The sequence below is a fragment of the Hippoglossus hippoglossus genome, chromosome 1 (genome assembly GCF_009819705.1).
Source record: "Hippoglossus hippoglossus isolate fHipHip1 chromosome 1, fHipHip1.pri, whole genome shotgun sequence".
Lineage (NCBI taxonomy): Eukaryota > Metazoa > Chordata > Actinopteri > Pleuronectiformes > Pleuronectidae > Hippoglossus > Hippoglossus hippoglossus.
The window spans coordinates 11809386-11837293 of record NC_047151.1 but is presented as its reverse complement, the minus strand read 5'-3'; the positions used below and the strand labels follow the sequence as shown (position 1 = coordinate 11837293).

General features: G+C 42.7%; 1 protein-coding gene across 1 annotated transcript in view; it reads left to right on the top strand.

Annotated features, from left to right (window-relative positions):
• The first annotated feature begins 253 nt into the window (after nt 1-253).
• LOC117769814 (zeta-sarcoglycan) overlaps nt 254-27908 on the top strand; it is a 317874-nt gene continuing 290219 nt past the window's right edge. The window contains exon 1 of the mRNA XM_034598967.1: nt 254-919. Within this exon, the coding sequence (XP_034454858.1) occupies nt 881-919 (39 nt within the window). The 5' untranslated portion in view covers nt 254-880. The remainder of the gene's footprint in view (nt 920-27908) is intronic.

Genomic DNA, 27908 nt, shown 5'->3' with positions numbered 1-27908 from the left:
TTCTCTCCTCTCGTCTCAACTCTGGCAGTTCTCTCCTTATCCTCCTCTTTTCAGTGTTTCTCCCAGCATCTCTTTCTCCCTCCCTCTTTCTCTCTCTCTCCTGTCCTCTCCCTCTCTCTCTCTCCTGTCCTCTCCCTCCCTCTTTCTCTCTCTCTCCTGTCCTCTCCCTCTCTCTCTCTCTCTCTCCCTCCCTCTCTCTATCTCTCTTTCTCTCTCTCCCTCCCTCTCTCTCTCTCTCTTTCTCTCGCTCCCTCTCTCTCTCTCTCTCTCTCTCCCTCTCTCTCTCCCTCTCTCTCTCTCTCTCTTCTTTCGGGGAGAGCTGGTGTCTCTGGCGATTTGCCGCATGGAAGTCGCCCAGGCAAGGCAAAGGAATATCAGCTGTCTGATCCGGACTCCTCTCTCCAGTTGGCCGAGCACTGCACGAACAGCAGACTCCAACAACAACATACCGGGGATTTCACATAACGGCATCTATCCGTCTGCGCACACAGACCAGCAGGAGACAAGTGTGCGCAAAAGCCACAGCTTGAAACACCAGGGTTGCGCACGGCTGTAATTATCTCGTATTATCCTCTATTCCCTCCACTGCGCGGACAAACCGGGGACCGGAGGTGCTCGCTGTGGTGGTGGGGGGTGACACTTCCACGGGATGGAGTCCTGATTCTCCCACCGGGGAGGAATGAAACTGAGAAAGCCCGTCGCCGCCGTGCTGGAATATTAATAACCCGATCCTGACAATAATCCAGGGGATTTGAGTTCCAGACTCTGAGCACCCCAACTTTTTTTTTTGCTCTCAGTTTTCCCTCTCATCCCTGTTTCGTCCACCCGTGGGGACTTGTATTTCCGTGACTGATTTGCAGTATTACTTCACTCTCTAGTCATGGACCGGTCCACGTCTTTGGATATAGAAGCGCTCAAGGTAAGGAAGACGCTCGCATGCAGCCCGGCGGCGCGCACATGTGCCCGGGGAGAGAGTTGCGATCCCCCCGCTGGGTGGATGGGTGGATTGATTCATGCATGGATGGATGAAAAGCCCATAGATGACCAGGTGACCTGTTGGGTTACTGGTGATGATTGGTGACATGATTGTTCCCAGTGGGTGGCTGGTTGGACTAATCCGCAGCATGTGACGGGTATAATGGGTAAAGCTGGTGGGTGACTGATGCGTGGATGAGTATCCAGGTTCCTGTTTGGACTCGCTGACCCAGGGGCTTCAGGATGCTGCATGGGGACCAAGGCTGAGACGCATTACACGGAGAGGTTGCAGCAGGAGTACCCAGCTCTACACCTCTCCTCCTCTGTCTCTTCCTCCAGCTCCCCCACATAGCACGATATGCACAAACCCACACTCTTTCTATGTTCGAATAAAGGGAGGGAAAGAGCAGGGAAGCGCCTGTTGTCAGTATTCGGTGCGTGGGGTGAATTTCAATATGCTTTGCTTGCACGGTTGTTGCAGGGAGCTGCTGTGGGCGTCGGTGGGACATGCACTGTGTAGAGCGAAGGAAAGAGAGCGATTTCAAGCCTGTCCTGCAATCCCTCTCTTCATCACTCTCTCACCAATTAGTTTTAAGTGCAGTTCAGTGTGTTAGAAGTGAGATCTTCACCCAAAGCAATCCAAATCCTGGAGAGAGTGAACGTTTGAGTGACATACTGAAAACGGTTTGCCATGGCAGAAGTATGGGTCGGTGCAGCAGCTCCATATTTAGAATAGACACCAGCAATAGTAGAAGTGTGTGAATAATAGTCAATAATAACCCCAAAAGATCACCATCACTCCACGCCACATGCATTATGTAATCCTATACTGACTTTTAAAATGTATTGTCAGGACTCATGGGTGTAAAAAAACATCCGTGTCACAGACCCTGTGCTGCTGCAGTTGCCGATAACCAGTGATTTGATAAATCAGCAAATCAATGAGGTCGCCCAGCGGTTTGACATTTCAAGTAACATTTTATGGGATCAAATTTCTGAGAAAGGCATCCTCGGTGCTGGGCTGATGCACTGCTCCAAATTGACTCTGACTCAGCCGGCTGGTTGTGGAGCCCAAAGATGGAAATCTGCAATTTGATTTTGAAAAATGACAGCGACCGTTCAACAGTGAGCTCGATGTGCAGGAGTGCGAGAGTGTTGATGGGTTTTCCGTCAACTGGATGGACTGTCTGCTCATGTCTGAGGTAACGCAAATTGTACTGCGTCAGTGAATGGAACTTAAACCTATATAGTTTACTAAAAGTGAGTGTCTCTTATTTACTGCAATCTTTAGTTTTTTGCTGATCAAAGCTGAGACAGTCCCCAAGTTATCATCCTGGAAAGCTGTTTATGTTGCCGTTGACAAGTTAAACATTCAATAATATAATATATGTGGACAGATATATGTTACGTTTCTCTCATGTTAAAAGCGTAATTGCATCATCATTTTGTGCTAGACACATTTTCATGTAGAGTTTTGTTTTTTCCACAGAATCGGTGTTGAAAAAACAGATCTCTGCAGGAGTTGGTTGTTTCTGTCTTTGGGTTTGAAAGTCCAGTTCAGCTGGACCCTCTCACCCAAACAGTTAACACAGGGCTCACATACACACAGCTGCTGGTAGCAAATTTCCGTGAGCAGGGTTTGTAATAGCAGACATTTTTTTGCATATGAGTAGAGATTCATTCCTCTGCAGTGGCATTAAAGGCACTGGCCCACAGATAACTGTACCATATTCAGAGTTTAACAAGAAATGAAGAGAGGAACAGGAACGTTAACTGTGATAAACAGCAGACGATGCCGAAGTACTGATTCTCCCTCACAGACACACGCACTCTGGAGAGCTTGAGAGCCCGAGCTCATCTACTGTCCATTGAACCTCCACGTCACACACTCGGCCACACCTCCAACAGTCTTCATTCTTTCGCTGCTCTCTTTGTTGTCTTCTGATATGCTGGAAGCGAGGTTTCTGGAGGAGAATTTAAGGGGGGGGGGGGGCTCTCCTCAAGAATACTCCAAGATCATGAAAACAGTGTGGTAAATGGAAATTCTGGTACTTTTTAAACTGTATTCCTGTTCTCATCATTTGTCCGTCATTCAGGTCTCAGTATTACAATGAGTTGTATATGGCTGTACACACACAACTGGGGTTTGAGTTTCACTCAAGCCAAGTCCAGTTGCCAATACAGCTATGTACAAACCCCTGGTGTTCTCATATCTGTGGCCGCACTGACCACAAGTAAACCTTGCACTTGCCATCTCAGGTGCAGATATACAGGAGACACAATGCTAAGCAGCACAAGCTTCCTAAAGCCTTCCAAATACAATTAGCTTTACATATAAATTGTAATGCTTGTCTCTGTAATGCAAAACTAATGAAAAACTGAACACAAAAACAAACCCCTGGGTTAGCTATTGTAGCAAGAACAATTTAAAACCATTAACTCTGCCTGACCTGAGTCTCTGCAACACAGGTGTTGATGCCCCAAAGTCAGAACAGCCAAAATTATGAGAATAACACACAAGTCAAAAATGCTACAATATTCTTTCACTATTCAATGAAAGCCTCTTGCAGTTTTGAGAAGTGGTTGCATATTAAGTGTTGGTGTCCCCAGGGTCAAATAATATTACCATCTTCCTCTTTGTAAATAAGTGATTAACATGATGATCCAAAACTCCCTGCTGATGTTGGACCGAAGAACCAATTTTACACTAACTGTATTTTAAAAAGTATAGTGTCATCTCAAGCATAAAATACTGTGTGTGTTTGTTTGTCTTTTTGTGCGTGATTCTGGCCAGCTGGCTTTTCAAACTGGAGACAAACAGACACACACACACACACTGCACTGACTGGAAACAAATCTGGCTTTTCATTAGATTGGATCGCTATGTGTGTATGTGTGTGTGTGTGAGTGTGTGTGTGTGTGCACGCGCCTCAAATGCAAAGAGCAATCATAGGAAATGAACAATGAACAAGGACAACACTGGGACATCGGTAAGAAACTGCATTATATCAAATATACAAGTAGTGTGTGTGTGTGTGTGTGTGCGCGTGTGTGGGCATGTGTGCATGCGTATTTGACCAAAGACCTATCTGCTTGTAAATCAGTGCAGGTTTCAATATCAATGGAGCAGTTTAAGTGCTATTGATCTTTAGTAATAGCTGCACCATAAATTATATGCAGTATAATAAAGGCAGTCAGACTGAATTTGACCCTCTAGATCAGAAGCTTTCAACTTGTAACAGGGACATGTTGGAAAAGCATACAGTGGTTTTAATTTGGTCCCACTAGGTTGAAATCAGAAGTTAACCCTGGTGTAACCAGGTACCCTCAGTTCAGACCTTTATCATACCAGAAAAAAACACCATTGCAGTATAAAAACACAAAAATGTTACCCATTACCCATTGGTATTTTTGAATGGGTCTGGACCCCTCGGTTAATTTTTGATATGCAGGGAGCATTATCGACAGACATTCAAACAGTCACAGCAATTAAACATGTGACGTAGATCAAGGTTCAAATTTAGGCAGGCTACTAAATAGCAGATACTTATTATATAAAAACCCGCTCCCTTCACCTGTTACCAGTGGCTGCCCGCATCCGTTTCAAAACACTAGTACTTGTGTACCGTGCTGTGAACGGATCGGGTCCAGTCTACATCCAGGACATGGTCAAACGTTACACCCCAGCCCGTTCACTCCGCTCTGCATCTGCCATCGGCTTGTTGCTCCCTCACTCCGAGCTAAACACTCAACAAAATCACGACTGTTTGCTGTCCGGGCTCCTAGATGGTGGAATGAGCTCCCCAATGACATCCGGACAGCAGAAAGTCTACACGTCTTCCGCCGCAAACTAAAAACACACCTCTTCCGACTATACCTTGAATAAAAGTTTAAACTAACAATTTAGTAGCACTTAAATGGCACTTACTTATACCACTTTGTAGTTTGGCTTTCTTGAAGAAATTGTACTTTCTTGATTCTTGTTGTTCTGGGTTTGTACCCTCATTGTTGAATGCACTTATTGTAAGTCGCTGTGGATAAAAGCGTCAGCTAAATTAAATGTAATGTAATGTAATGGTTAGGATTGGCTTCACCAGTTTCAGGACAAATGGTCTGAAAGGGAAGGAGGGCCAGACCAATTCTGCAAGCGTGAATAAACATGAGCTTGCTAACTGGTCTGGTTTCCAGACTCAAAAAGCATTTAACATACTAAAAACCCAGTAAGATAATTACCGCCATTTGAATTGTTGCTTTAATGCAGAAAACTCAGGTTTGGTCGTAACACAGAAAACAGCAACACGAGGAAAAATCAAATGAAAAAGTGAATTCTATCACATTATGAGTCTTGCATTAGATAACACTTACTGGACATGGAATAAATCACAACTTGAACCAGTCGCACCTATCAGATTTGCACCTAGATGTCTGACAACTGAGGGCAAAAACAAGTGAGAACAAATCCATATTAAGCACCATTATATCATGGTAGGGCGTGAACATTTGTTTCCACTGGTCAGGGTGACTGGAAAAAAACCTCAAAACCTCTAAAGCCCTTTTTTAATTGGTCAAAAAAATACAAACCAACACCCACCAACGTCTGGCTTTTACCTGCTATGAAAATTTATTTAATCGCGTTTCAATCTGCTCCAGGTTCCGATCGGCAGTGAACGAAACACACAGCTAAATGTGTTAATTTTGGCAGACAGCCAGGTGAGAGAGCACCTCAGATGTCGCCCGTGACGTTGAACATGACGCAGTGGGGGAAAAGAACAGAACGGCTATGGTAAAGGAGTCAATTGTGTTTTTAGCGGGTTTACCCATATTTAAAAGCCCTGGGTATAGCACTGATTTCGGTGTAAAAGAGGTATAAGGCACTTTATCCAGCTGAAATCAAAGACCCGAAATTAGGGTAAGGTTGAAATAATGTGCGTTGGCTACAGCTGACAATGGCTGCCAGTTTGTCTTCATCAAATACTTGCACCGTTTCACAGACCACCTCGTTTTTCACGACAGAGCACAACCTGCAAGGGATGGTTAGTTACCTGCCAAAGTGGCTGGCAAAGCGCAGCCGCTTATGGTACGAGCCTCAGCCAAAACGAACCAGCGTTTCGGATGGTGGCTGCTCTCCCAACCTGGGTTGCACTTTTTCACATAACCCCATTTGGTAAGTACCCAGAGCAGCCTCATTTTTTTTTGGTTGTTGCATTTTTGGCCCCTGAACAGCTCAACTGGAGCTGTTGAGGGTTCAGTGCCTTTTCCAAGGGCGCTCCAACAGTAGCTGCCGAGGGATGGGAGAACATTACTCATTCATTTGAGCAAGCCAGCCCCACGTCTGCCTCTCTAACCTTCAGGCAAGCACAATCCCTCATCTGTGTATCAGCAGGCGCCGGTTCAGTCTAACCATGTTACAAGCACAAGCTTACCACTCATGCACTGATGATTTAATGTGCTGCAGTGTAAAATACATTATATCCTGGTGACAGTCATGTTTGTTGAAGCTGCCAGTGTGACAGCTGCACAATTTGAAAAGTGGGCACCTCACTCGGAGCCAAACAGACTTCATTCCTGTAATAGCCGAGCTTTCCCAAACATCTGTATGGACGCTTACTCCATTTTTAAAACCATGGCAGACAGGCCGCGATGTATAAGGATGACTGAGGGTGACGTCGCATTAATAACAAAGCCTCCTCTGGGTGCCAAATGTTTCTCAGCTTTGTATTGATAGGCAGCCACATCTGGCCTTAACTACCAGGCAGTTCCTCAACCTTTACGAAGGGACCCCACATGCATCAGCACTATTTAATTAAACAAAAATGAATGAATTAAGTTAGTCGGAACTTATCATCATACATAATTCAATCTGAGGTCCCTCTGTGCTGCTGCAAACAGAGAGGTAATGAGAAAAATAATCTAATGGCAATTTTATGACCAAATATACCTGGCTCTGGTCATGGTACTGGGAGGAACAAAACGTTTCTTATTATTTAGTTGCCTGAGACCAAGACACAATCCTGCTTTTTCATCATTCCAGAGCAATCTGATGACGAGTTTATTGTACTTGTACTCATGCAACGTTTTTCCGGGCTTTGTCGTCAGCACTTGACAATAACTTTGTGGCTCTCAGCTATAGTGTGTCTGTACGGTTTGACATGATTCTTGAGTTGGTGGCAAATAAGTTTGAGTTTGTTGTGGAGATCAGGCTGTGGCTCAATTAGCATTTAGCTATTGTCAGACAATATATATCGTTATATTGCACAGCCCAAAGGTCATATATAAACCAAAAGAATAAATGACCTCACTATTTGTGGAAAAGTGCAAAGAATGAAAGTGTTTTTAGTTTTGTACATAATGTGAGGCTAAGGTGATTATCCCTCGGACTGGGTTTTTAGAGGTTTTTCCATGATGCTGTTGTTGCTGTGTGAGCACTGAGCAATGCCCAACCTTTTGCACATACACTACACAAAGGTTAAGTATGGGGGAGGGGGGGCTGTCTGATCATGCCCTTCACAACGGTCAGTATGAAAGAGAAATGTGCAGGTCTGGTCAAAGGGGGTTCAATTATGGTCGAGAAGCAGTGGTAAAATAAATATATGTTTTTTTTAAATGTCAAAAAGGTATTTAAGTACTTTAATCACTTTGCAAGTATGAATGTAGTTGAACTATGAGCAAGCTACTGAAAAAACTATCTCTTTAACTAGCTTAATCACATAAACTGGTTTCGGCACTTTATCATTGTGACAGGTATTCTAGCTCCCTGCCACCTGCAAAGCAACAAGCTCATGCACTTGACTTTCAACATACATAGTGTGTCTGTATAGCAAATGCAAGGATGTCTGGAAACCCTCCAATTTACCTTGGGCTTTCTTCTACTTTTCATATTTTAACCATTTGATTAACTCCATTTACACACACATTGCCTGAAGCGTTAGCAAACCATATTCAAGGTAAACTGCCAAGTCTAGTCAGTCTCCTTTTTGTCCACATCAGTCCATGTTATCGTTAATTAGCTGATCTCACAGAGAGGCAACTATCATCAAACAGTTTTGTAAGTGTGTGAATGTGGTGCATTAATATATTCACGTATATGAGAGAAATTTCATTATATCTGCTGCACAACAGAGTGAAGTAATTCACACTGTGGAATCCTGTGTGCTTTTGTGTGTGAGCTCCCCACCACTCCACATAATAAAGTGGCTGAAGCTAAACTTGACCAGCTGGTCTGAGCAGCATTTATGGAACATACACCAAGATTTCTGCAGAGCTTTCCAAAAAGCACCGGCTGCCGGCCAAAAAGCTGATATGGTCCAGTCTAGACGGCTACTTTGTTGCCACAACGCCTTTTTTTCTAATTCCCTATGTTTGGAAAGTATAATTGGTCATATGGTGACGCAAAGCCCCAGATGGGCCAACATGTTTTGTAGGGAGCTGAATAGCCTGCACTTATGACATAGCTCACTGGGCACACAGCAAATTGCTAATCTGGCTCCTGATGGTTTAGTCTTCATAACACTAAGACAGCATGTATCACTGTATCGCCGCAGTCAAAGTTTTTTGGTGTATTGGTGACAGGCACTGCAATACTGGGTGGACTTGGCACACTGGATTATAGACCAGACGGGTGCTGTGAAACTCTCATGGGAGCTGTGCAGCTGGTGCATGGAGCAACAGTTGTAAGCAGGTTGTTGTAGATGTTTAAAACACAGGCCTGTGCGGCCCACTAAGCTATACGCCATCTATTATCACTATAAGTAAAACATCCAATAGACTTAAGGGGTCAAACCAAAGGTTAATAAGCTGTGCACTAAATGTGGCAAATGTAATTATTCTTAAGGAACACTGGCACTGCCAAGGCAATATTTTACAGAAACCCGTGATTGGTGCCAGTTACATTGTGTGTTCTGCATGTAAATGAAATTACACACAGAACAATGGCGACGTTCAAGCAGAATTTACCGAGCATGTTGCAGAGACGCTGGCAGCATCCTCTGAGAAACAATTACTGATTTAGAGGCCTTTTCCAACCCACAGGGAAAAAATTATAGACAGGAAAGTCGTGTGTGGGGATACGCCGAACCACAGTCGAGGCAGAATGGACTGCAAAGGTGTTCTGTAAGCAGAGAGAAAACATGATGGTGTTGAACTTGGCCCCGGGGAGGCTCCAGGGTCCACATCGGTGTACAGTGGTTATAATTACACTCACGCACACACACACATACACACACACACACACGCAGCCCTACAGTCCAACACTTACTGCAAATAGGCTTAAGAGGAAAATGTGTGCCGATGCATTGACTGTACACCCCTCCACGTTCACATACAAATGCAGATATGAGCATAAACACATGTTTGCCTCAGGCGTATTATTGTAAACCTTGGCCCTGATCGCCACTCATGGCATTACAAACACACACACACTTGTTGTACTATTTTAGTGAGGACCTTCATCGGCATAATGCATTCTGAAGCCCCTTACCCTTACCTTAACCATCAAAACTAAATGCCTAACCCTAACCTACACCTAATTCTAATCCTAACCCTAAAACCAAGTCCATAAAAACGTTTGAGCCTCCTCACTTAGTAAGGTCTATGTTTTAAATGTTCCTCACAAATATATAAGTACAAGTATGTGTGTGTGTGTGTGTGTGTACACAGCCTAAAACTCCCAAATGAGCACTCAATCTTAACAGGGACTGATGCTGCACCTCACTACCTGCCACTCAAACCCAACAGTTCCTCTGCAAGCCTCGGGGTGAGTGTGTGTGTGTCTCTGTGTGTGTGTGTGTGTGTGTGTGTGTGTGTGTGTGTGCGCGTGACAACGTGCGCATGTGTCTCTGCGTATGTGTGACTTTCTTCCCCCCATCTTAGCAAACCCTGGCATGAGGTCATACTTTTGCATATTATTGCAGCTACACAGTCCCTCTCTCACTGCAGTCATTCTGATGACGGATGAGAGCTCAAGAGCAAGCGAATGTGTGCGTTCCCAAAGCTTATGTAGGAGTATGTTTCAGTGGTGCACAGCAATATATGTTCTCTGCAGAAAATTAGAGCCTGTATGTTGCATGCAGTCTTACACCCTGTTCCTCCCATATTTTTTTATTTTTTGTCATTCCACTTTTTGCACCACAGTCCTGTTTTCACTGTTCTCACTCTCTATGCTATTTTTTCAGTGTATGTACTTATGTGGGTGCAGGACTTAGCACTAGCTCTTTAAGTGACATCTCCTGACTCCCTGTTGAAGCCAAAGCAAACTTACCACAACAATAATAAAACAGTTTACTCACTTGGAGAGGATACGTTTCCCTCCATGGCCTACGTAAAATGTCAACCTGAGGTGTCTTTGGCTTATGGTTCCAGCTGCAGTGGGCACATTTCTTATTCAACACTTATGGCCATCTTACCAGCTAAAATCACAATGTGGCACTGCAGTAGCTAAGTTCAGAGAATAGCCGAATTAATAAAACCTGTTAAATACAAAAATCGAAAGTGTAAAATACAAGCTGTCCCTGTGCTCGCAGGAGTGAGCGAGCGCTCCAAACAGCTGAGCAGCACCAGCTCTGTGACTGTAATTATGGTGCAGTTTACTGAAATCATATAGTACTCCAGGGTAGTCTCAAATAGTCAGACAGGACTCACTGCCATTTAGAAGACACAATAATGAGTTTAAATTTAAAATTTAGAGATATATTACACACAGGGGCATTATTCCTACTCATCATTTTATTAATGCCAAAGGCAAATCTCTGTATTGACTTCAAATTGTTGTTGAAACTTGTCAAAACCACAAATGTGAACCTTTAGATGGGGCTAGAGTCGAGGTCAGGGATCACCACCATGTCCATATAAACATTTGGGCCAGTCCATCCAGTGGATTCTAAGATATTTGACTGATTAAAAATATAATGTGTAACATTTCTTCATTAAAATGTCTAAAACGGACTTAACCTAAGTTATATATTTTATTGATTTGTTTACTTATGTTAATCAAAAATGTTTCCAACAATGGTCAAACCCAGAGGAATCGCCAGTTTTACTCAAGGTCACTTTTTGAATTTGTCAGATCCACTTATCTGTGGCTTTCCTCTTCTCTGCTATGACTTCCTGGGCAAATGACAAATGAGGAAGGAAAATTACATTGGTCACCAGGTAACCAGTTATCTAGTCAGCTGTTTTTACCTTCCACTGTTTTTATTGGTGACATCTCGTTGTGTCCTGTCACCAACAGTCTCCTGGTAAAGCACAAATGCACAGAGGAACCAAGCAGCCCAAGAAGATTATAGGACATGCAATGGCAATGAAAAACCACAATCCCACGCTGCTTCATGAATACATCAAACTAGGTCTTTTGTAATTGTTTTGCTAGGGAGACTCCTATTGGCCGAAGTTACATATTGTACGTTTGAGTGGAAACTTTGTCTCTCTGGTGGCACCAATGAGGGTCTGGACAAACTTCCATGGACATTCATCCAGTAGTTGTACCTCATAGAAAAACTTCCATCTGGACCAAAGTGAACTGACCAACCAACACTGCCACCCCAACAGCCACAAGGCTAGCATGGCTAAAACAAACCTTCACTTCATCTTGAATTAAAGAAGATGGTGTGGTATTGGGTGTATCTGTCCAGAGGAACACTTTAAAATGCCCATATTCCAGCCATTTATAGATTCATATAGGTTTACATGTAGTGATGTTCAAAATAAACATTATTTCTCTCATACTGTCTTTTCACCCTCTGTCTGAAACACTCAACCATCAACCTCATGCTTTGGAAATGTTAGGCCCCATACCCAGAGAATTCCTCCACAGCTGTAGACATTGTTAGAGCTGTAGTGACGATGGCGTTGGTTCTGCAATACCAATTGGCCCGTTCACAATCTAGCTGGTAGGACGGCATTTTACGTGACTCTCATAACGTAGGCACTTTGCAGCAGAAAGGGAATGCAAATGAGTCATTTCAGGCTCTTCAGACATGTTTTATTTTTTGCAGCGTCAACGTGACAGGCATGTTGTGTGGATTTAACGGTGCCGATTTAAATTCCTGGTTTTAATGCAGTAAAACAGGAAAACATATGGGATGAATACTCTCTAAGCTTTAACAGCAACAGATTTTCCCTGAAAAAAAATCCTCTTCGCTCATTAATGGGTGTGTTATATTTTTGTGATAAAACTTTTCTTACACTCTTCTAAATAGTTTATGGAGGAGCAGTATTTATGTGCTGATTCAGGCAGTGCTCAGTAGAATGCCTTGTCGGAAAAGAGATTTCAATACAGCGATCAAGGCTCAATGTCAACAGTCATCCTTGATACGTCAAATTGGTTGATTGCACGGCCCTGATTTAACCATCGCTCTGATTCTGGCAGTGACACGAAAATGCTTACTGTACATCAACTGGCCCGCCAGTGACACGCTGCATAAATCACTGATATTACAATTTCAAGCAATGTTTACATGACTGTGGGTTTATTTTGCACCTTTTCCCTCTTTAAGTCCTTTAAAACAAGGTAAAGAATTTCGTCCCTGTCCATATATGATTGCTCCATTTCGTCTGCAGCCTCAATCCCTGCTCCTGCCACAAGCCTGTTCACTCCATAGAGAGTATAAGACTTTATCATGAGGTGTATCCCACCATGAAGGGACATTCCAATCATTTGTCATTACGTGTGCTGCGGCGGGCCCTGTCCCCCTGACCAGCGATGACAAGTTAATAGACTGCTCCTCACCGTGAGGCTAAACCGTGGGACTCGCATCCATTATTAATCTCAGTCATTTTAATTTCCCCCCCCCCCCAAATTGCCGTGATCGTTTGGAGATTATTGTAAAACGACGCAATTTGTCAACAACGTTATAATGTAGAAATTATGCAACAGTGACAAGGTAATCATAATCTGCTAATTATTACTTGCTCCTGCGATGACAGGCTAATGATCACCTGTGTTTTTGTCTGTTACACAAATCAATGCCTCTTTATTATGGCATCGGTGCCAACACGGGGTTTGATTTAGAAGTTTTTGAATGTTGATTATAAATGGAAGTGAACGCTTTTAGCTTCAGGGGCATATTTGCCCTCGTGTTCATTAATGTTCATCGTCTCTAAACTAGACAAGGCTGAACTTAAAGGAAAGGTGGTGAAATGCCTAAATGAAACGATAACTATACATACAGTACCATGATGCTGATGATACACAGTATTTCACTCATTTCTAACCAAAAGCTGAACATGCTCAAGATGCTCTTTCAATCTACTCTAATGAATACATTTACTGTACTGTGCTCTTCTCATCTGAATGACCACTCAAAGCGCTTTACACTGCATGCCACATTCATCCATTCACACACTCATTCAAAGAGCCGCTCTTTTCTATCACACATCACTCACACAGCCGTCAGAGGCCATTGAGAGTTTAGTGTGTTGCCCAAGGACACGTAGGCGTGCGGGCCTGGAATCCAATCACAGACCTTCTCATTAGCTGACGACCCACCCTATACCTCCCGAGCTGCAGCCAATCAAAATCTGCATAGCCCTCAGTAGATAAGGGCCTTATTGCACCCTTTTTTCCCTCCCATCTCCTCAACCTTCAACTCACACATGGGGCGTAACCTTTACTCTGAAATAACATTTAGTTTGTCATTTCCCCGCAGCCAGCCGGCTATCATGTGCCCCAGCGTAGCTATCATTTACTGAGGCCGGGGAAGTGACAGTGGAATGAGAGGCTAATATTCATCTTGTCCTGTCTGTCAGCCACCAAACCACAGCTGCTGTTGACACTCTACTTACATGAGCTCAGCATGAGACGTCAGTCGAGGGAAATACAAGCGTGGGTTGATTTTTTTGGCCCGGGTGATAATTGGTTCCCCCAAGGAGGTTATGTTGTCATTTCTGTTTGTCTGAGTGTTATCAGGATTACGCAAAAACTGCTTAACCAATTATATTGAAACTTGGTGAATGGTGGGGTATGGACCAAGGAAAAAAGAGCATACCAGAGATAGGATCTGAATAATTGTCTCTGAATGCGAAAAACCTTTAAACAAATACATATTATTGTACAATCAGTTCTAACTAGTAGGTTTTAAAAGTCAACTTGACTTAATTGTTACACTTTCTGCCTCAGTAGAGGTGGGTTCTAGGTTTAGTTTCATTTAGTTTAGTGAAAAGAAACACCTTGTTTTCACGATACTTCAGCTTTATTTGACTTTGTGCAGCCAAGCACTCCACCACATGATCTGCTGGTTGGAGAGTACTGCATGTCCGAGATATCAGTGTGACATGATGGGAATCATGTCTTAAAACGAACATGCACTGCAGCAGTCAGCCATGTGCCCTCGCTCCCTCTGCATCAGTGGACCTACAAGCTGTATGTGTCCCAGCAGTATAGCGCAGCAACTGTACATTATCCTAGCAGCAGCACAGTGCATATCTGCTGGCTGTATCTGCCTTCCTGTCCCTCACTCCCCTGACAAGTAAATCATTTCCTCTCCTGCTGTGACAGCACAATCCTGATGTCTGTCACTTCTGCAGGTCAGGCCACACACACACACAGAACACACTCACACATACAGTACACTCCGTCAAGCAGAAACAAGCAATCACATTACAAACACTGGCATCCACGCGCATACGCACACAAACACTTTTGTCGGAGGGGATTCTCGCCCACTCAAGGGCAGAGCGGTGTCACCTCATCATGAGCCAAATGAAGCAAGAGTGGCAAGCAGATGAGAAGGAAAAGAGAGGAGATGGAGGGATGGATGGAGCGAGACGAGGGAACAGTATGGAGCGGGATGAGTGGAGTTATGTACCAGCGAGGCGACCGACACCAGTCGCCAGATTTCAGGGGCATGAAATAGGCTCGGGGAAAAGTGGAGGGACTCAGACGGAGGGAGACAGAAACCAGTTATCTAGTCAGCTGAGGAGGATGCTTAAAGAAGTAAAGAATGAAAAGAGAAACTTGTTTAAAAGAAGCATACTAAGTTTCACAAAACTGTACATGGCACTTTCAGCTGTCAGTTGGATGTATGTGAGGTTTTCAGTGCTGTTACGAACTTCAGCAACAACATCACGAGTGTTCATGCTCAGTAACAGTATAACAGGGGGTTATTGTGTTCACTCCAGTGGACTGTAATGGATGACACGATCATTTCCTGTGACATATTTTTTTGCCATATCTGTCATTACTGTGATACTGTTGATGTGTTTCTCCGATTTAATCACTTTTTGTTGCTTGTTTTTGCCTGTTCTGTTTTTGCTCCAGCTGCAATTTGAGGGAACATATTTCATACCGCAGAACGGAAAGTTAATTCTCTATTTTAATTGAGAGATGGGGTGAAACAGACAATAGGAGATGTAATCATTGTGTGTGTGTGTGTGTGTGTGTGAGGCAGACAAACAGTTCTCCAGCTCAAATTAACATGCTTTCTAGCATCACACTGCTTCTTTATTTCACTTAGATTACATTCTCACCTGATATTGAAATAAGCTGTGTACACATACAAATAAGATATCTCTTTCATTTGCTAAAATGCAGATATCACTTTCATAATATTCACATCCTGCTAAAGTCTCTATAAAGAACTTTTCCTTAGTGTCCAAGTATCAGTATCCTGGCAAGTGTGCTATCGGGTGCTTTACTGATTCATGTGTGTGATTCAGCTGACTACTGTATGTACATAATGATTGATATTCACAGTGCATGCACACTGCACAGATAGGTCATGTATTATAATAATGCATGGTTTTTAATATGACCAACTGCACTTGTGATTAACTCCAGATGTTCTTTGGCTTGTTGAATCTCATTTGGAATCATTTAAATCTACATATATTGTAATTACACTTTGATCTCCCACAGCTCATGTTAATGTTAAAATCCGGGGCGCATGGAGGTGAAAAAAGTCAAAATGTAAAAATGCTCAAATAAAAAGCACGACAGTGGATGTGTAGGAGAAATGAATCAGAATGGGGATAGGTCCTTGTCGCCGCCTGTCCCCGTCATTTAGGAGTGAGGGAGAGAAGGATAGTGAGAGAGACGGTGTGATGGAGAGGAGGACAGAGGGCTGTGTTTCGCCTCAGAGAGCCACAGATGGTGAGTAATGATAATGCAGCGACAGACAGAGGGCAGGGAGAGGAGTGAGGAGAGGAAAGAGGGAAAGAGGTAAGCGAGGGGCACAGAGAGGTTTACACGATGCAGATAGAGAGGCTGAAGTGGGCCGGTGAAAAAGTGGAAGCCACGATGAGTGGAAGAGATCAGAAATCCAAAGTGGTGGAAACAGAAAATGGATAATGTTCTCTTGAACCTGTAAAATTGACACCAGAATGGCATCACCATCCCCGAAATGCAAACCCTGGAGATTTGTAAAAAGCTCGCTGGGCTGCGTGCCAATCTCAAGCCAGATATTATCAGGCAAATTGACTGAGACGACGTAAACTGACAGCTAACATAAGCATGTCTCTTGTATCCAGTTTGATGCTCTCTTTATGACTGTTAGGGAAATGCAATCTGTTTCCACATATGGTGTTTGGATAATGATCAATCTGATCATTGCCTTTGCGTTTGCAGCTGGTATTTATTTGTCTGTGTACTGTTTTTCACTTTGTGTTATGCAGGCACTGGGTTGAATGGAGGCAGCTTGAATAAATGTGGCAGGTGCTTGTTATAGAGATGTGAGACTGGGAGCCTTGATTAAATCTTCATTTAAAACGGGCAGTCATCGTTTTTGAAGGAGTCTTCACATAAGATGAACACGGTTACACTTTCCTGAGGGGGAAGGAGCGACGGCTGGTGGGAACAGACCAACGCAGGGGTTTTACAGTCGCTGGCCAACTTCAGAGTGAGGCCTCCATCAGAAGGCAAGACTCTCTCTCACAAGTGAGAACACAAAATATCCAGTGCACACACACACACACACACACTCCTGGCTGAGATGTGACCCCCCCACTGAGGTGGTCTGGCATCAGATCCCTCCACATGTTGATTTCGACTGAGCCGTGTGTGTGTGTGTTAACATCTCACGCTGCATAGGTTTTCATTTTTGTCAAAAATAACAGAATAAAAATATACAACAGTATGTTTGCTGCTATGGATGAAATAAAGTGACACATGATGGGAATATGCATCACACTGAAATCACGTTTTGGTCACCTCCTCCCCTCCTACTCCCAAAGCAGACAACCACATACAAACATGAGTTTGGAAAAGAAAATACATGAAAGAGCAATCAGGATTCAAGTCTCTCTTTTCTTTTTCTTTATTTAGCGTCCCTTGCATCATGTTGTATAATTTAAGTCAGCAAATAATTGTTAAAATGTGACATATGGAGTTTGGAGCTGGCTGCTTTTTTTTCTCTCATTATTTTAGATATCCTGTAATTTTAAACTCTCTACTCCTGAAATCAAATTAGACAAAAACCACACAATGTCCACAACAGGACAAGATGTTCAACCGCAACATGAGCAACACAAATTGGACGTCACCCGATACTCGGCCGTAAAGTATATGATTAAAGATCTTTTATATAAGCCACATATATAGCTTGTTACTTTATCAGGACCTGATCTCACTATTTGGTTTATTTCAGTCCACCACTTTGGTCCTGACTGACATACTTTACTGTAGGTCAACAACTAATGGACGGATTTCCATGGAACATATGATCCACAGCATGAGGCTACTGACCTGGATGATCCCCTGACTTCTGCTCTTACACCAGTGTGAGGTTTTTTTCAGGAACAGTGTACATTAATAACAATACTGTAATTATGCCAGAGATAGCCAAGAGGAAGAATAAAATAAATATTTACAAATTTGAATAAATAAATAAAAAACAACCACGCTGCCATTCCCAATGACAAGATGGCAAAGATTGTAACTGCTAAACTAGCTCATGTTAATATTGTCATTGTGATTATGTTAGAATGCCGTCATTACCATTTTTTGTGTCTTAACGGTAACTACACGGGGAAAGAGTTTTGGGGCTCTACTCTAACGATATGAACATGGTGCGCGAGCATTTAGAGTTTAGTGTCCAAATACACATGGCTTGCAGATTGTTCAGAGGTATCGACTGTTAACAAATCAATAGTGTGTTTTGGGCGTAAGATGTAATAAACCAATCAGACTTCTGCTGATTTCAGACCAGGTTTTTTTCGTTGGTCCAAACCACAATTGCTTTTATTGCCTGAAGAAAGCAATGCTCCAACAATGCACTTGGCCATCTACGACTGTCCACATGCCCAGTGTGCTTTTCCCAGAATGCTCGGTGCTTTGATGGGTGCAAGTGCATTTGCAATTCAAACGACATCAGTGCTGGAAAGGCAAATGACAACCGTGTCTGTATCTGGAACTAGCAAATGTGCTGCTTTGCACCAGATGCCATATAGGGCCCTTAGTCTTGTTATGTCCTACATTACATGAACACAATTCACACCAGCGTATGAGTAATGAGCGAAGATGTGGTGGTCACACGTAGAAGCTCCCATGTTTGACCTTTCTTGACCCTTAAGAAGCAGTGTCATGATAGCTCTTGGAATGCTCCCACTGCGTTCTTGTGTGCTGTGTGTGTGTGTGTGTGTGTGTCTGTCTGTGTATAGATTGTGTGTAAAGGAGTGCAGAAATGTAGAAAGAGCTAAACAAAGCAGTAACACACATGCCGGAGCATGGGTGTGCAGTGAGATGTTAGTAAAGCTCACTTGAAGCTTGATCCATGTGCTGTGGCTCGAGCTTATTCCTTCTGAAGTTGTTTGCTCTGAAATAGCTTCACATTGTGTTGGAGTCACAAAAGAGAAAAATTGGAATTTGTGAAAGTGCATTGTGATAAAATAGCATTTCCTTTTATGAAAATAATCTAACTGTGTTACTGTGTTGTTTTGTGGAGCTTCTCTTGATCTTGTCCTTATACCTGCTTTTGATGTGTGGTGTTTATTCGTCTGTGCAGTGTGTGTGTGTGTGTGTGTGTGTTTGTGCACCTGTGGGCATGTTCCTGCATTTGAATGGTTTGATGTCAGCTGCTTGTTCTGTTTCTACGGGATGAGCTTTTTCCACCTTTCTTTTCTCAGCATGCAGGAAACAAATTTGAACTTGTATAGACCACAGGCGTTCTCAATTCAAAATCTCCACCATCACTTTTTCAGTGTGTTCCGCATTGGAGCCGACTACTTTGTCCGAAATTTACCCCGACTCCACTACGCAGAAAATACCCGCGCACGATGGAACAGCAGCCACTTGCAATAACAAGCTTTTATCAAGATTTGCATTTGAATAACACATCCTGTTGCAAGGTGACCGTGTATAAAGATGGATTAAATCCCAGCTCCCCAAACAAAAAAAGAGTTGGTAAGAAGCAGAGGAAAGGAACTGAAAGGAACTGAAAGGAGCCACCTACGGTATGAACGACCAGTATCCACGGGAGGTTCAGGATAGAAGGTTGCACTGTTTGTCCATCAATCACGACTACAGCCCAACTGATTTCTGATTCCTGCAGAGCCCACATTCAGCTAGCGATGACACGTAATTCACCTCAGCAGGTGCTTATCATTCCCCTACATTTGCATATGTGTGACTGTTCCCTAAGAGATAAACCCTGCCTCCTCCATGTTACCGAATGGGACATCGACCAAACTAATAAGTTAAAGTACATGTAAAATACCTTTTCACAAAGAGCACTTTTATGTTGTTCTTATCACACTGATGTATCTTGAAGTGGGTTTTTTTTCTGTAAGTTTGATTTTAATTAGTTATTTGATGCTATAAAGATGGAGACGAAACATCATGATGTGCAGCTGAGACTCACTCGCAATTGGTCGAATGCTTGTGTCGGCAGGACCTCGATACCACAGCTGTATCTTCAGATCGGTCACGGTCAATATTTTGGCTTCATTTCTAGATAGTGAGGGAGTCGAAAAGTGTCTTGCTCTGAAAAGCTGGTAAACTCAAGAAGCTCAAGTGTGCATATTAAGACTGATATGCACAGGATCACCCTTGAGGAAATGTCGTATATACTGAGACAAGTATTCCCCCCATATTATCTTCCAATTATTAACCACCCCGCCATGCATACAGAATGGAGCTAATAGATTTCATACACAAGCCAAAAGCCAAAATCTCCACACAGTTCCATCCTCATTACATCGTATTTCACATCTTGCTAGTGATGATAATGATGGCAATTTCCCACCAGGCTGGACTGATACAAAGCCGTCAGCAGGAAGTGTGGATTTTCTATACAGAACATAGAAGTAAATGTGAGCTCAAGGTCTGTTTCTTTTGAAAGCTAACAAGGCGACCAGTGAGAGTAAAAGACTCCAAACAAACTTAAGTCTTTTCTTCAACTAAATCCTTAATCTATAATTCAGCAAAGTTTAACTTACACCAAAAGTGTATTTTAGGTCCAAGGCCGTGTGTTCCTCTGTTTGTGTGCGTGCCTTCACAGTTACCAAGCAAATCTCATTATGTCCGTGTTAGTCTTAACACAGCGGAGAAATAATTCATCCGAGTTGTAAGTGCACCACCCTGTGACGCTTTCTGTTCCCACCATGTCTCTTCGCCACATTTCCCCTCTTTTCATTCCTTTCATTGCCAGTTTCAAACCTATTCTCTTTATTAGAGGCAAACAGAGCAAAGAGGCGAGTGAAATAGCTTTGATGTGTAATAGATACTCCGCAATTCCTTGTGAGGTGCCCGGCTGCAAAAAAAAAAAATGGTGTTCCCCCCCATTGTTCATTTCGTTCTTACTTCCTTTCTTTCTTTCTTTCTTTCTCACTCTCCTCTTGCATACTTTTTGTCTGTATTGATTTTTCCTCCGACTTGAAAGAGGCCGCAGATAGCGTTTGTATTTGATGTGGCGGTGCCTCGAAGTCTGCGCTCGTGTTGCGTCTTGCATCCCCTCTCTTCTACCAGATTCCTTTCAAGGGCATCACGCATTCAACCTTTGTAATTTTACCAAGAAGACGCTGTCTTTGGCGCCTTCCCTCCATTTGAGACTCATGCCACAAGAAAGGAAGTGGCTTCTTTGAAAAGGCCTACAGAGGTTTCTCTTCATTTTTTAACCTTTGCAGTCATGAAGGGGGCATTGATTGCAGCAGCCTGCTTTAACTGACTCTCAGAAGCTGAGGTCTAGGAAACAAAATAGTGCTGATGACTTTAGATGTTTCTTGAAGGATAGCGGGGAGAGGAGGGCGAGCTCTCCAAACGGAAATAAAAGCAGAACGCTGGACCTCTCTGGCCTGCTTGTATTTGTTGAAGGGAACTTGTGATTTTTGCTGTGTCCATCGATCTGTCTTTGTTACAGTGAGAAAGGGCGCAGAATACTAACAGATACACACACACACAGACTACATGAAGATAAGATAAGAAAGTAAACATGCAACAATGTAAACAGAATATAGACCAAAATATTACCCAGAAATCCCATGGAAGTCTTTTACACTCTTCCTATAGTCTGCTAACTTTCTAACTTACATGTGCATTAAAGGGACACATTGCAGAACTCGCTCTCAGCCTTACTCAGGCTCCCCCTACATGTAATTTACTGTCATAAATTTGGATCGCAGCTTGAGCCCGACTATCCAATGTTTAACAAATCACACCGAATTGTTTGGCTAACTTGGAGCTATGACTTACATGTCCAAATAACAGCAACACCAGGTCGGCGTCTGTCCTGCATCCGTTGGTCTCTGAAATACCCTCCGATATTCACTCATGTTCAGTTTCTTACTCGGTCACTTTGTCTTTTCCTCGTCTTCGTTTACTCTGCCATGATGTCCACACTGAGAAGGGCGAGCTACTTGTCTCTTGTAGCTAGCTGCTAGCCCCGGCTCCAGTTGTTGGTGTTTGATTTATTTCGTAAAGCAGGTTGTAATATTGCAGCACGGTAATTCCAGAGTTACATAGTGCAGTTCTAGGTGTTCAGGGAGCACTGCGGCAATGACAGACATGAAATTCTCCCTGTTATATGCTTGTGTACCATCAAAATGATTTTGAAACTGTCATTTTAAAGTACTAAAACGACCTAGTGTTTTAAAACCTCAAACCAAATAGCATGCAAGCTGTGTACACACATTCAAATAGAAACTCGACTTCACATAAGACAACCTCATATACGTGTTTGGAGTACTACATTGCCTGCTGATGCCATGAGGCTCACATATTATATATACAGTACATGCATACTTTATTTATAATATATGGTATTAAGAGCATCGTGTGTACAGTAACATAATCCAAGCTTCTGGCAGTGGCAGACCTGCTCATACTGATACTGATATGAAAGAAAGGGAATTAAAAGAGAGAAGGAAGAAGCCGGAATGAGGAGACAGAGGTGGAGATGGAGGTGTGGATTAAGAAGAAAGACGCTTTAGCTGCCCTCACATTCGCACATGTTTTTTAAAAATTCTAATTTAATTTCCAATTGAAGATTTCTGTTCACATGGGATGTGATTTCCTGTGGTCTGGTGTTTACATGTGCCAACACATTTAATCAGAACAGTTATGTCACATACTTAAGGCGTTCATCTTCCTCAGTGGCTACCTGATCTCTTCATCTTCATCCATTCTTTTCAGTTTCTTTTTAAAACTCTTTTTTGATTTTAAGACAAGTAGAGAAACATGTATTTACATTATTTACTTTTATCTGGTTAAATTGTTCATATGGGTCAATTTTTTCTTCTGATTTGTTATGAAAAAAAAAAAAATCTACTCCTCCACAACTGCTTGAAATTTTAATCCGTTCGGGCCTATTCATTGTGACTGAGGTTTTTGTGTGGCATATCTTTTGTTCTGTTTGGGCTTTAAAACCTGTTATAAACGTAATGTTACACTTCATTTAAACCCAGTGAAAAAAATAATCATGGAAATAATGTGGGGGTGCTCAAGCCTGAACTCAGAAAACAAGGAGGATTGAATGCAGAGAATGAAACAGTGAGTAATTTCTTTGGGATAAACATGAAGAATGTGTGTGTGTGTCTGTGTGTGTGCGTGTGTGTGTGGGTAGGTGGTCAGGCAGTCAGGAACAGTGTTATCCTGTTGCTATGAGACAGCTGGTCTCACCAAAGGGGGGGAGAGAGAGAGAGGGGGAGCGAGGCCTGGCTGGTGGTGTTGGTTTGGCAGAACCAGCTCTACACTTTTGAAGCCCATGGCACAATTTTCCAGGGAGGCCAACTGGGGTTGGAACGTACAAAGTACCAATCAGTAAACATGGTGTTTTGTTTACTGTAACACAGAACGTGAACCTGGTACAGTGAAGAAATGAAAATTTCTATGTGAGACTGTGGCACAAATGTAATTTTTCCTATTTATTTCTCTGTCACCGGTCGCTTATATTTTATTCCAATACCATTTATGCTATAGTCTATCTCATGTACTGGACGCTGTATGTTTTATAACCTAATAGAATGAAGCAATCAACAGGTTTCCTTGTCAACAGTGAATTCAAAACGACAATTATTTCTCACAGCCACTTTATATTTCACATTTCAGTTACATCCCATGTTATATGTTCTGTTGAATATATATTAAATGCCTGATGAATACGTGCTATTTAAAGGTTAATAAGGAGTAAAAAATGTTCATCTGCTTTCAGAAATCAACTTTGAAATAGGAAGGAGACAGAAGAAAAGGAGATGGTCAGACGTTAGCAGACAGAAAGTGAAAAAGAAATTCAAAGGAATTAAAGAGACAGATGAAATAACAAAATATAAGAAAAACTAGAATGGCACTCAGTAGTATACCCCCGCAGAGGCCAGACAGTCCCCTTCAATTCAATCAAGCTGCAGCAAATTTCACACTCTCATAGATATCAGTCCCTTAATATAACGGGTTCTTTTCATCAACATCCATTAATGTTTCATGTACAAATTGTGAAAATGTAGAAAAACGTCCGGCAATGTTAAAAGAGTCAAAAACTAAAATCCTGAATATACCCCCTGGGTCGGACCTGCACCAAAAATGTAATGGGTTTCTCCCTGACATACATGTATACTGCATCCTTCCAACAAGTCTCATGGAAATCCATTCTATTGTTTTTGTGTAAACTTGCTCACAAACAAACATACAAACCAGCCAACAACACAACAACATAAAAACAGAACCTCTGTGGTCGAGCAGGTTGCAGGTGAAGAGGAAAACAAAATGAGAAGTAACAACAAAATAAAACAGGAAACATAAAAAAAAAAGTCCAAGAGGGCAGATGGTGGTGATATGCTGGGTGCAAATAGCCAACTGTGATGAAATTGTTTGTCTGGAGAGAACATCAGAGCAGTGGTGTTTTTCCTGGTGCATCGCCATGTATGCATCTGCTGAGACAGTGCAGGTGTTTGTGCTCCAGCAGGTGTTCATTCTCTCTTCCTTGTATTGGTGCCAAATTTTCACAGGGGTTGTATTTGACACTTTACTTGATAAAAGCCACTCGGCCATGTAGAAAACTCTCAGTAAAGCAACACAAAAAACGTTTATTTCAAATGGGTTCTTTTCAAAACTATATTGATATCTAAAAAACAAAATCAGGAGTCATGGCTTAATGGATTATCACATTATAATTGCAATAGCAATATAACAAAGGTTTAATATGTATATTGATATTTTACTTATGCATTGTGTAAGCAGTTAGGAGGTGAGGCATGTCTATTTATAAAGTTGTTTGTCATTGTATGCTCATAAAGAAGAGTTTAAAACACAACCTTCACTCAGTAGCAAAAATCAAACCAAAAAAATAATGATGTGAAATTATTATTAATATCTACTGACTTTGATCTTGATTTGATGTTTGAACATATCGCCCAGCCCTAGAGGACAATTATGGCAAAACAGACGTATGACACAAGGGGAAAAAAGAAGAGTCAATTATACAGTTTGTAGCAGACAAGTGTGCGTGTTAAGAAATATTTTTTTCATGATTAGATTTCCAGCAAAACGTAAACTCACTGTTTACGTGTTGCCTCTTTAATTTCTTAAAGGTTCAGTGTGTAGAATTTAGTGACATCTAGTGGTGAAGTTGCATGTTGCAGCTGAATACCCCTCACCTCACCCTCCCCTTCCAAACATGAAAGAGAACCTGTGGTAACCTTCAGTTGCCATAAAAACTCAAAAGGTGTTTAGTTTGTCCAGTCTGAGCTACTGTAAAAAACATGGCTGCCTCTATAGAGAAGACCTGCTCCCGATGTAAATATAAAATATCTCAATATAAAAGGACCATTCTAGGGTAAAGAAAACAACAATTCACACAATTTTGATAATTACACACCAGTGAAAACATCACTAGGATTATTTAATGTTCAGTTTCTGCCAATAGATCCCTTTCACCTAAATCTCACACACAAAAATCAGTCATGAATGATATGGGGACAGTTCCCTTATTGCTGTCCCCTCCTCAAGTGACTCGCTCCTGCTTCTGTCGAACCTCACTGTCACCAGCTGCTGCTGTTGTACTTCTTTGCAAATGTTTTTGTGGACGGGTTGAATGTGAGTTCAAATTCTTGAAGAGGTTGAGAAAAAAACTTCCGATTTAAATTGGGTGATAAAAAGAGGGGGAAGTGGGAGGGTGGGGGGGGGGGGGGGGGCACACGAATATCAAAGCAGAGGAAAGATGAGAGGGGAGAGGAGGTCGATGGAGGGATAGACAGCAAGTATATGGGAAGTGAATTGGAGGATTTAAAGAAGAGAGAGTGTGTGTGTGTGTGGGTGAGGGACAGAGAGAGTGCATGTGTGTGTGTGTGTGTGTGTGAGGGACAGAGAGAGCGAGGGACAAGCTGTTGTGCTCATATCTCTCTCTCTCCATCTTGAGCTGAAGGCAATAATATGATGATTGGGATATGATCTATATAGGTTTGGCCTTGAGCGAGGATTGCTGTCTGGTTAGACCGCACAAAACAACACACACACACACACATATACACCCACACCAACACGCACAAAAACACACACACACACACACACACACATATACACCCACAACAACACGCACATATACACCCACAACAACACACACACACACACGCACAGAAGGTCCTGCATTAATCTAGCATGCATTTAGACCATACAGACGATTTGGTCTTGTCCTGTAAATATGTCAACGACCCTCTCTCTCTCTCCTTTCTCTCATTTACTTTTCTCTCCATTCTACCTCTTCATCTCACGTCCCTCACTCCCTCTGTCCTTCCAGGGTTTTTCTTCCTCCCTCTCTCCCCTCGTCTAGTTCGCCTTTGTGTCTGCTGCGCACTGCCGCCATCGTCACCTTCGTTCCTTCTCTTCCACCACGTCCTTCTTTTTCCATCTAATCTCTTCTTCCTCCCTTCCGCCGCTGCCACCTTTCTCCCTCCCAGCTGTCCATTCATCTTCCTGTACCCCCACCATGCACACACTCACACACACATACACACGCAGATGTGACAAGAAGGCCAAGTGTGTGTGTATGGTGTGAGTGTGTGTGTGTGTAGGTAGTAGTGTGAGCGAGCCAAGATTGTGTCACAGCTTGAGTGGTCTGACTTTTCTTGCTCTGGATCAATGAACACAAAGAATGGCGTCCCACACTGCCCCTAGGTATCTCTCTTTCTCCCTGTGTGTATGCGTGTGTGTGTGTGTGTGTGTGTGTTGGCACACTCCTTGTTTGGATTGAACTTCCCTTATAAGTATACTGTACACTGACATTGTGTCTGTGTGTGTTTTATTTTTTTTGCTGTGTTCCCATATGCCTGTGTGCCTATATGTGTGTGTGTGTGTACACGTGTGTACACGTGTGTACACGTGTGTGACGTGACCAGTGACCTGTGTGGTTTGAGGCCTGTAGCAGTAATCCATGCTGTGGGCTGGAGAACAGAGTGGGAGGGTGGTCACTACGTGGATCAATATGTCAGCAGTGCACGCTCGTCCTCCGTCTCTCTTCCTCCTCCTGTCATTGGCGCCTCATCCCACCTTTTCTCTCTCCATTACCACATCTTCCCTCTCCTCTTCCCTCCTACTCCCTCATTTGAATTCTCTCTTTCTCATTCCACTTTCTGTCTTTCTGCTCTCCTTTCATTTTTCAAATCCTGCTCTCAGTCTGTAAATCATTCCCCTCCCCTCCTGTCTCGTTTTTTTCTCTTCTTCCTTAACTTATCTTTCTCCGGTGCCAGCTTTTCTCCCCCACATTCCTCTCCCAAGGCTGCCTGCCATTCTGCAAATCTATTTTCCTCACTCTAAATCACTGTCTTCATCACCCCTCATCATCCTCCATCTCTCTCTCTCTCTTTCTAGGGAGATAGCGGTCGCCCTCATTCCTCTTCACCTTCCTCTGTGTCTGTCTGTTTTACTTTAGTTTTATAACTTCATTGCAAAGACTGTTAAGTCTTTATTTTGTAAAAACGAATAGAAAACAACAATAGTGTTCCCCTTAAAATCCATCGATCCATTTCTATAGCGCTTGTACGTTGAGGGTTGTGGGGCGGGGTACAACCTAGACACCATACAGGGTCCACAGAGAACATCCTGTTGTCATATGCGTACTGATCACAGACTTGGATTTTCCTATCCCTGAATTGTATCTCGAGTCATACTCTTTGGTCACTCTTCTGAGGATCCCGACAACTTCTCTTTCAGAAACAAAGACAGACGATCCTGTGCTGCCCTAAAACCCCTTACTGGTGAAGGTCAACAGTAAAACCACCGCTCTCCTGCCAGCTGCTGTTTCTGTTTTATACATGAAGATCAGATCAGAAGACTGATATCAGGAGTTCTGGAAAACACTGTTGTCGCACATATATCTGTGTATAGCCGTTTTCGGACATGAACTCGGACAATTGGGTCTGGACTTTCTCTGGAGTTTGCCATTCACATATGAACAACTCAGTAGGAGATTCTCCACAGATGCGTTCACAACAACGTAGAAATCTCGGAAGCGATGAGGTGAAGGGATTCCCCAGCATGAAGGAGGCAGCACATAACATTTAAACTCCTCTGCAAAAATCACATG